This window comes from Mobula birostris, chromosome 9 (assembly GCF_030028105.1).
Source record: "Mobula birostris isolate sMobBir1 chromosome 9, sMobBir1.hap1, whole genome shotgun sequence".
NCBI classification, from domain to species: Eukaryota; Metazoa; Chordata; class Chondrichthyes; order Myliobatiformes; family Myliobatidae; genus Mobula; species Mobula birostris.
The window spans coordinates 53,023,976-53,035,202 of NC_092378.1; the positions used below are offsets into that span (position 1 = coordinate 53,023,976).

The 11,227-nt window shown below is 41.6% G+C and overlaps 1 protein-coding gene across 1 annotated transcript in view; it reads right to left on the reverse strand.

Annotated features, from left to right (window-relative positions):
- Nucleotides 1-9,101, reverse strand: part of LOC140202755 (aldo-keto reductase family 1 member B1-like) — a 29,021-nt gene extending 19,920 nt beyond the window's left edge. The window contains exon 1 of the mRNA XM_072268050.1: nucleotides 8,901-9,101. Within this exon, the coding sequence (XP_072124151.1) occupies nucleotides 8,901-8,978 (78 nt within the window). The 5' untranslated portion in view covers nucleotides 8,979-9,101. The remainder of the gene's footprint in view (nucleotides 1-8,900) is intronic.
- Nucleotides 9,102-11,227: the final 2,126 nt, after the last annotated feature.

The following is an 11,227-nucleotide window of genomic DNA, read 5'->3' on the forward strand; positions in this document are numbered from 1 at the left end:
AAAAACATTCTTCCAACATCCTCTTTAGCCTAGAATTTAACCAAGCTCTACCAGAGAAGATCACAAGTCAGGTAACTACTTTTTTTTTTTTTTTTTTTTTTTTTTTTTTTTTTTTTGAGTGACACCTCCTGACAAAACCTTTCCAACTACCAGCCACAAGTAAGAGACAAAAAGGCAAAGGACAACTGCATTTACACTTGGGAAGCTTGACATTAGTGGTAGCAGACAATGACTTCCAACTCATTCACCAGTCTAGACATGCCCAATCCCACCAGAACTGAAATGCAAAGTATCCATAAAATAGTTAAGTCTTCTAGGTCACTCCATCAGCACCTCTCTAAAGCACAAACTTTATCACTGAGACAAGGACAGCAAGTGACGAGAACATGGCCAAATGCAAGTTCACATGGAAAAAAATTATATCCCCTCCCCCCCACACACAGTCACTGGGCCTTGAACTCTAACCAAAAGAACTATTTGAAGTACCTCTCCAGAACAACCACTGAGCATCAAGATGGTGGATGATCATCACCACTAAAGGCAACAGGCTGTCTCTGCTACTACAACCAACAAGCCATAAAATGGGTGAAATCAGGACTGTTGAAGGGCCTCAGCCCAAAACATTGACTGTTTACTCTTTTGCATAAATGCTGCCCAGCTTGCTGCATTATCCAGCATTGAGTGTGATTTCTAGTATCTACAGATTTTGTGTTTGAAAATCCTAAGGATACTGCTTACAGCAAACTTTAGGTTCTGTTAGTAATACAGCAAATCTGCCCTGCCATACACCAAACTTTTCTAGCACAGTCTTAATCCTGACACTCAGCCAACCAAAAGCATTACCAAGTACCAAAAGGATCCCTTGACAATGCTATCAAGTGCCATTCTAGAAGCAGCAGGTAAAGTGACTCAAGTCTATTCACCATTTGAAGATAACAGCTCAATGGCTGACCAGATTATTAGCTTGACCTCCAATTTGCTGCCCAAACCCAATTCCACCAGAGCCCAGAAATCTGTTTCAGGCTTAAACATATCCAATAATGCAACCTTCTCAGTACTCTGGAAAGTAGGATGCCAGGGACTTACAATCCTCATACAAGATTCCTCATTGTAATTTTAAATGGTTTTTCCACTTATTCTGAACCTTTATCTCTGCCCAATCAGTTTTTCCATAGAAGGCAACATCTTCAGTATCTACCTTCATAACTTCTTCAGCATATTATTTCACTATCACCTCCATTTAGATCCTGACTGCTCAATACTTCTTCATAAGACAAGCTCTTCATTCCAAGAATCCACTTACCAATACTTTTGCACCATCAGAGCCACTTGTTTCAGAGCTAATTTACAATCTTGGTCCTAATACAGAGAAGATGGAAAAGACAAATTCCAGAGATAATACAAGAGATTTGACACAATAGATGCAACTGACTAAGTGCAACATCAAGGAGTCCAAATAAAATTGCATCAATGGGAATGAAGGCATGAACTCTTCAATCTCTATTCATATCTGAAAGAAGCTGGTTCTGATTGCTAGAGGTTAATCATTTCAACTCCAGAGCATCATTTCAGGAGGCCCTCAGAGCTATCTTCAGCTTGCTTAGTGATATTTTCTTCACAAGGTCAGAAGTGAAGATTTTCTTTAACATTCGCTTAGTGTGCAGTTCCATTTGTTACTCCTCAGCTAATGAGGTGGTCCATGCCTACAGCCACCATGACCTAAATGGCACTGGGTATAAATGGCCAGTAAGGTTTGTGCCACACAAGAATCAGGCATCAACCATCAGCAGCAAGTCTGACCACCTTTATAATTTCAACTGCAATATTATTACTGCATTCCCTTCTCAATATGCTGAGCATAAGCCCTGTCCAGAAACTTTCTGACCAGATACAGCAAGTTTAGTTATGTGAAGTGTCATTATCTTGGATAGTACTTTGATAATCTGACAATTACCAATTGTGGCCAGATTCGAGCAGAGGTTGGGCACCCTATGATCACCAAGTGACCACCTGACTCCTGAACACCTTAATAACTGATTAATAACAGGTGAAATATGTGGTATTTGCTGTTTTCCTGGATAAATGCAATTGTAGCAATATCCATGGAATAGGTCAAGCAGTAGGGCAAGACCCCAAGCCTGTTCTGCCATCTAAATACCTAGTTTTCCCACCCAATTCCCCCATCTCTCTCACAATAGAATTCAGGAACTTACAGAATCTTAACCTTTGAATGTTCAACAGCTACACAGCCACAGCTCAAGAGTATAATCTTTTATTTTAAGAAGTCAATCCTCAAGTGAGGAACTTCCAGCTGACTTCATTAGCCAGTCCCTAATCCCAAAACAAAATCTCAGATTTAGTAATCCCAGCCATCAGAAAGTACCAAAGGAAAAAACCTATCAACATTGACAATTTCCTTCCTAATCATATCTTAGCATTTCCTGGAATCATAAAAATTCTGCTCTATGTCTCCTCATGGAACAGCTTTCTCATCCCAACACATCTTAAGATCCTTTGTTGCATTGCTTTCAAGCTAAATATGGTTGAGATAAGCAGGCAATAAATCATACCGTAATCATGCCATACAGCTTAACTAATTCAATTGCTTGCTAACCAGACAAAAACATCTCATTTCACTTAACCACACTCAATTTTTTCTAAAAACTGAGCATTCTACAAGTGAGTGGCTTCTTCAAAATCCTCACATTAAACCACTCTGCCACATTCTTGCCTATCCATCTGTATCCTCTTCTAACTTGTGTACTTTGTAACTTAAACTTCCTTACACAAGTTTTACATCACCAGTACGCTTGCATATATTAAGATCAGGTATCCAGTTGTAGACAACAAATAACCAAAGATCAATTACTGATCCTGACAGGTACCCAGTAATTATTTTTTGTCACTGTTAAAAATCTCCCTTCAGCTTTTATTCTGTAATGTCTAACCATGTCAAAATATTTACCTCAACCTCATGACCCCTTTCTTACATAACACCTTTACCTGACACCTTATCAAAATTCCTTTCAAAAATTTCTTTCATATAACCAAGGTCACTGTACTACCAATGTTATTCAAGTATTTCAATTAGATCCTTCAAAACGAAAGTCAAGATGTTATACAACACAGAACAAGACCCCACCCCCCAACATCACATCCACACTAAATTTATTCTCTCCACCGCCACGACACAAGGATTTTGTTAATCAAAAGCTAGAGCAATTCACTATAGCTCATCTATACTGCCAATTCAGGGAACACAGTTTTGACTTTGAACTTTTAATAATTTATTGAAAATTACTGACTTGCTCCCACACTGTCCAATTTTGCTTTGATGCTTGTATATGCACATAGCAGTTCAAACCTACAACACTTCTCACTTCGATTTCATTCTTTCCTCTATTACTTCAACTTTCAAGGCTGACATCCCTATTGATAAGCCTCAATTGGGGTGCTTGCTACTATAAGAAAATCACCAAGCTCTTCTGTGCAAGACTCAGTGGCTCTAACATCCATCTTTTGTCTTCATTTCCTCTTCAAAACAATTATTTGCTGCCACTTGCATATTTCTCTCTGCACGTCCACAGTTCAATTTGCAGAGGCTTAAGCCTTTCTTCAGCATAAATTGCCATTACAGTCAATACTTGTACCTTCATTTTCTGCACTCCCCTCCCCTACACTTTTGCCTGCTTCTTCAACTCTTTCATTTGTGCATGACTTACTCTTGCAAGATACATCTACGATGTACAAACAATCCTCCCTACATACAGCACCAAAGCCTAATGGAATAGAAAGCCATTTCATCAATCTTGCCCATGCCAGTAGGAAAAGATCCACCTATTTGAATTCCACATGTCAGCAAATGATCAGTTTAAGTGTAACAAGCCTCTATCATCTGTTCAGGTATTGTTCTATATCAGTACCATCATCATTTGGGTTAAAATTAATATCCACTCAATGTACTTTAAAACTATTCTCTTGGCTTTCATCCCTGTTGTCAAATGGTTCTATACTGTCCTAGCATCTCAATTAAAAAAAAGTTTCTTCCTAGTGCCAAATAATTTGAACCATCTGATTGAACTTGGCCTTTTTTCCTTGGAGCAACGGAGGATGAAAGGTGACCTGATAGAGGTGTACAAGATAATGCAAGACATTGATCATGTGGAACGCCAGAGGCTTTTTCCCCAGGGTTGAAGTAACACGAGGGGCACAGTTTCAAGGTGCTTGCAAGTAGCACAAGGAGGATGCCAGAGACAAGTTTTTCCACACAGAGTAGTGGGTGCATGGAATGCACTGCCAGCAAAGGTGGTAGAGACAGATACAACAGGGTCTTCTAAGAGACTCTTAGATGGATATACAGAACTTAGAAAAATAGAAGGCTGTGCGGTCGGATACATGGGTGACACAAGATTGTAGGCCAAAGGGCCTGTAATTGTAGGACTAATGTGCTGTAGATTTGTGTTCCATCACATCTTTCCTGTGAAAATGACACCAATCTATATGCATTAAAGTTGACAAACTGGAAATTTCATATTACAAGTGATACTGGAATATTCAGGTCAAGTGGAAACTGAGTAGTTCTGATGAATGACACTGGGCTCCACTGTTCATCATTTTCATTCTACGAAACCTGCCTGACTGAATGTATCCTCAGTATTTTTCACTTCCATTTTCCAGCATCTACATGCTTGTTTTTGCTTTGATTTTGTTTATATAGTTCTGGCAATATCAGCATTTTATATTCCATTCCTCAAAAACCATCACATACCATACTAAGCCATACTCCTTTCCTTGTTAATCCTCTCCACCCTTCTATACTAGCAAGGGCATGCTCACATGGTTTGAGGAAATAGGAGACGACCACTCAGTAAGCTCACCAGTTTCTGCCCCAAACAGCTTTTATCCTGCTCATCTCCATATCTTAGTATCCAGAGATCTTTCAATCTCAGTTTTGTATGGCATCAAAGCCTTTATCCTTCTAATGATAGCCCATCAACTCAAAGTAAATGCTTCAATTACTACAACAAATGAAAATGGAAAATTCCAGATGAATTTCAGATTAGGCAGTACTTGAAAAACTGAGGGTTGCAGACACAAAACATTGCCCCACCTGTTAAGCTTTTTCCTAGCTTTTCCGTTTGTTTCAGATTTCTAGCATCTGCATTTAAATTTTCCCTTTATTCCTTTCCTTCCAACCAACATATCCATGCTAGTACTTTATCACCAATGTCCAACTTGTGTGGACCTTATCACAAGCTTTCTGAGAATTAAAATACATAATTTGTACTCAGTCCACTCTCCTCAAAGAAATCCAATGCATTGTCATGCACAATTTCCCTTTTATAAACCCATTGTTCACTATTCAGTCATTTGACAGCTTTCCTCCTCTTTGGCTCTCAGTGTTTTCCCTAATTCTGATATTATGCTAAAGAATGTTATCCTTTACTGACAATATGCATGGGCTGTTGGTGTATACCCACCCAACACCAGACATCTCCCCCCCACCCCCCCCGTAATCCATTCCATCCTCAGAATTTGAACGCTTTCACTATTCATGTAATGCCTTCCATTTGCTTCATTCAATCTTGATTTCTGCCACTCTGAAAAAGTTGCTTTCAGTCTACCTCAATGAGAAAGAATGTCATCAAGCTGTAAAAACAATACACCTGAGGTCCCAGTATTTTCAGACAGGCTCAAGGATTCAAACTGTATCACTTACCTGTCTTAAACACAGGAATTATCACTGGATAAGCTGTGATGTGACAGCAGGCAGTCACCAGAAAGACCTGTGGTAACTTTAGGTTGAGTATGGGATCTGTACTTGGCGGCATTGAGACTTGATCAGGCAACCAAGGTCGGTAACATCAAAACTCATCATTGGATAACCATGTAAAGTGGCATTCGGAGTTTTGAAAGAATTATTGTTTATTTCCCTTGCATAGAATGTTGACTGATCACACCCACCTCTTTCTCCACTTACTGGTTACTTTCATCTTACAGGCTTAATGTTAAACAGTGAATTTCCTCCAATTGATCATGAAAATTACTTAGCTGAAAACATGACAAAATTCTCAATTCAAAAAGTATAACTCATCCTAGCTTTCCAAATCAAAATTGTTTGTAATGTGAGTAGGTCCAGCCAATCTTTGCTCACCTTTAAACACTCTCCCTGGTTATTCACAATACTACTTAGCACAGTTTTAAACCCTACATCCCAAAAATTATCAAGATTTCTTACACCCTTTGCATCATCACAGCTAACACTACTACTGCTAGAATTCACATCTATGGTAGTTCCAAACAGCTTTGGTACCCAACATTCTCCATAAAATATTTAAAATATTGTATTTGCCCCATTGAACTCAACAAGTCAAAATAATATCGTTTCTTTTTAAGTAAAAAAAAAGCAGAATAGTTACTTTTGGATAGAACTATTTGCACAATTAAAAGCTCCTGGTCATCAAAAATTGGTCAGACCTCAGCACTGCAGTATGAACACTCACTGGCCAAGAAATTCTAGTAGTGTACACTCAGGCAATGGGTCAATTGAGTAGCAGTCCAAACATTCAGAGCAATCAAGAGACAAGGAGCACAGACTGGAAATAGAGGATTCAGCAAGAAGGAATACCAGGACGAATACTGTACAAAATGGAGATGAGATAAAACCTTAAGATATAGGAGCAGAAGGCAGCCATTTGGCCCATCGAGTCTTGTCCGCCATTCAATCATGGGCTGATCCAATTCCTCCAGTCATCCCCGTTCCCCTGCCTTCTCCCGATACCCTTTGATGCCCTGGCTAATCAAGGACCTATCCATCTCTGCCTTAAATACACACAAATGACTTGTCCCCCACAGCCACTCGTGGCAAATTCCACACATTTACCACCCTGACTAAGTTAATTTTTCCGCATCTCAGTTCTAAAAAGACATCATTCAATCCTGAATTCTCTCCCTATCTAAATGTCTGCCTGTTTATTTTTTCCAAAGTGCATGACCATACTTTCCAACATTGTATTTCATTTGCCACTTCTTTGCCCATTCCCCTAAATTATCTAAGTCTCTCTGCAGCTCTGTTTTCTCAATAGTACCCGTTCCTCCACCTATCTTTGTATCATCGGCAAATTTAGCCACAAATCCATTAATACTGTAGTCCAATTCATCGACATACATCATAAAAAACAGCAGTCCCAACACCAACCCTTGTGGAACTCCACTGGTAGCCAGCCAGAATAGGATCCCTTTATTCCCACTCTGTTTTCTGCCAACCAGCCAATGCTCCACCCACACTAGTAACTCCCCTGTAATTCCATGGGCTCTTACTTTGCTAAGCAGTCTCATGAGTGGCCCCTTGTCAAAGGCCTTCTGAAAATCCAAGTACACCACGTCTCCTGTGTCTCCTGCTTGCAATTTCCTCAAAGAATTGCAGTAGGTTTGTCAGATAGGGTTTTCCTTTCAGGAAACCATGCTGGCTTTGGCCTATCTTGTCATGTGCTTCCAGGTACTCTGTAATCTCATCCCAGAAGGCATTCTAGTCCAGCAGTGCTGACCAGAATTCGGTGACTGAAAGTCACCAACAAACTGCAATCCAGTTTCACACATCAAAGTTGCTGGTGAACGCAGCAGGCCAGGCAGCATCTCTAGGAAGAGGTACAGTCGACGTTTCAGTTAGTCCTGACGAAGGGTCTCAGCCTGAAATGTCAACTGTACCTCTTCCTAGAGATGCTGTCTAGCCTGCTGCGTTAACCAGCAACTTTGATGCACGTTGCTTGAATTTCCAGCGTCTGCAGAATTCCTGTTGTGTTCAATCCAGGTTTCCCCATTATGCTCAAAACGGCGTGTTGTCTGGAAACGATCTCCCCAAGCACACATGGAACAAATACTTTGGAGATGAAACTGTGAATTCAGATTATTTTCAACTGAAGATAAATGAAGACATAAATCTAAAAAGAAAATTAAAAAAACTAGTTTATAATAAAGAGCACCTATTGGCTGTTTATTCGTTAGATTAGATTCACTCTTACACTTCAAACAGATATTTACATTCCGGTGCTGGATAAAACAGATACAAAAGCTCAATTCTACCCGGGTATTTGTCCATTAGTGAAAACAGAAAACTCGAACTTCTTTCTGGCTTAGTCTGCAAGGCATCACATTAGTACGTTGACACTGGACCTATAGATGTAAACATCAACACCCTCCCCAACTCCTATCTCCCACTTGAATTTTTTTTGTTCGGGGTTATTCTGGATAAAGACAGCGCTGCGGATGCAACTTATGTTTCTTCAGATAACGGCGAAGGAGAATATGACAAGTTGAAGTTAACATATCACACACACACTTGTTTATTAAGGAATGGCTTGCACGCTTTCGCTTTAAAGACGAAGTTCCTTTGCGAGAATACCGTCCCCCACCCCCGCGCACATCTGTGCGAGCAGTAACGCCCCTACCTCGGGGAGATTTACAGCACTGTCCGGTCCCAGAACTCGGGCACCCCTCACTCAGTCTCGCCTGCGCTGCAATAAACACCACCCCCCCCCAACACAGCGTGTTAACCCGCGTCTGAACAACTCTCCCCCACCCCACACTATCAGTTCTTCACTCGACCGAGAACGAGTCGGCTATGCGCGCCGCAGATGGTGATCGCGCGTTCCCCCACCCCACCCCATCACCTCAGTGCTTGGGGGGCAACCCCCGAACCCACGGTCCGGCCCGCAGCTGGGTGTGGGAGATGGGGTAAGGCCCGCATGCTCTTGGGGCACAGACCGCTACCCCATTCCCCCCCCCACCGCGCGGGGAGTGACATTGACCAAGCGCACAGAACTCCGGTGAGGTTTAACTTTGCCGAGTGCCCATCCTTCGAGTCACTGAACGGAACGACGGCAACTACCTCACTTACTCACTTTCCAGGTCCCCAGCCCAACAACGGGCATGTGAGCTCCAGTGTTGAGGGTAATAGTGAAAGCGCCACCACCAGCCATGACGCACGCTAATAGAAGATTCTGTCTGTATCTTGTTTTACGGTGGTTAGCATCCACCTTAACAGTGCATTACCACCACATAGAAGATTCTAGCAAGCACGTACGTTTAAACGGCAAAAATAAACTCGCACCTGCCCCCACCCCGCTCCTGAAGCTAATTCCTCCTCTGATTGGCTCGTAGTTGCTGTCGCTCAAAGGTGGGCTTTGCACACCGCTCTCCTTTACCCTTCCAGCCTGCCTGCTGACGCCAGTCCTTTCTCCGATTGGCTAACAGGCGCTGTCATTTAAAGGGCGCCCGCAATAGACCCCGCCCCTTCCAAACCGGTTATTTGCCCACATTCCTCCTCCCTCCACCCCACCCACCGACTGACTATCGGGTCTACGGACGCTCTGAACGGGAAAGAAAGGGCTGGTAGTAATCTCTCAGTACAGTATGCGAGACAGGAGGGAAAACATCAATTTTGAAGTTATTTTAACGATTTTTATAAGGACTGGAAATGATAGTGATAAAAGGTTATTGGGAAGAACAAAATGAAATCTGGGTGACTGGACGGAAGACAGATTAAATAACAAAAGATATTAATCAATAGCACAGGGAAAGGAACAAAAGATTGGTAAAATGGATAACGATAAAACAGCATATAATAACATCATTTTGTTCAAATCATTGGTCAAAGTTGAAATGTGCTTTGTCAAGGTATGTACTTTATTTCTCAGTAAGAATACAAAGGAAAAGTATTTCTTCAATATACTCGATGACTGAACCTCCTCGGCTTTCTTGGATAGAGAATTCCAGAAATTTCATTCTTTCGGTGAAGGGTTTTTCTTTCCCCTTCGTGTCCCGAATGGCTGAGCCTTCATACTGAGACTGGTCCCTCTTCAAAGTAACTTCTACCAGGGAATTAGTCATCCTTACCAAGTTAAGTAAGAACTTTGATTACTTTAACGAGAATGCACCTCATATTCCTGAACTCGGACACAGCCTGCTTTGTCTTCATGTGACCTCCATTCCAGATAGGCAGTTTTGGATGAGTAAGAACTTTGATTGCTTTAACGAGAATGCACCTCACTTGGACACAGCCTGCTTTGTCTTCATGTGACTTCCATTCCAGATAGCCAGTTTTGCTCTGCTGATTAAGCAGTGAGTTGAAATGTCTAGTCAGTATTCTGGGTTGGACCTTATCAAGCTATTGTACAATTTCAGTAATTTGTGATAGGAGACTAAAAATTCTGGAATTGAAATAAATGTTCCTTATTTCAGTATGAAGTTGATGGTGTTGTATGAGATAAGCATGCCACATTTTAGTTCCTTTATAATTTTCTTTCTGAGCATACAACTATAAAGGTTGAATCCTGAACCAGTGGGCAGGATTTTACAGTCACTGCCAGCTCCTAATGACTTAAACTGCATTTAAACTTGCCTCACTGGATTCTTGACTGCTGGGGAAATCCTGCATCCACAGTGCATGACAGCTTTGCAGGAGGAATGATTAATTGAAGGCTAATCTATGACATTCCAAGAGGACCACAACCTTGGTTCCCCGGTCCTCCAGGTTCAGGGGTTCGGTTCAGGGGTTCAGCTCAGGGCTAACAACCTTGATTGGTAAAACTAAATTGTTATGGAAACAGCAATGAAGAGTCCTTCAATATCTGACTATGACGGTATTTCTGAGCCTCCACTCAGAACTTCCATGATTGACTGTGGTGGAAACCGAGCTACTGACACAATGAAGGATACCCTGAGCACTGCCAGTGATGGAAGACCTTCATTGCTTTCCTAAATACCACCAATATAACTGGCAGTGGGGTATCTATGACAACCAGCTTTCTTCTCCATTCTCTGGAGACTTCTGCATTGCAATGCCTCGACGCATTCCATGTTGAATTGCCAGATAAAACAGAAAATGCTTCGGGTAACTGCCACAGTGCAGGAACAGGATAAGGATAATACCTGCGCCACATACAGCAACATTGAGAGTACTTCTCACCTGTTGATCAGGTTCTTACCCGCCAATGTGGGGAAGGCCACTCCTATAGTCCCAGTTTTTGTTTATTTTTGACTATTCTTGCTGTATTCCCCCCCCCCCCCAGCTCCTCACTTACCCAACTATCAAAAGACTCGCTTTTAATATCTTACTGCCAGTATAGAGAGAAGAAAATGGGAAGAGAAAGAGGAAGAAGATGGGGTAATCAGGGAAGAAGTAGAGAGATACAGGACAGAAGTAATGATGCAGGAGGAAGGAGGGAAG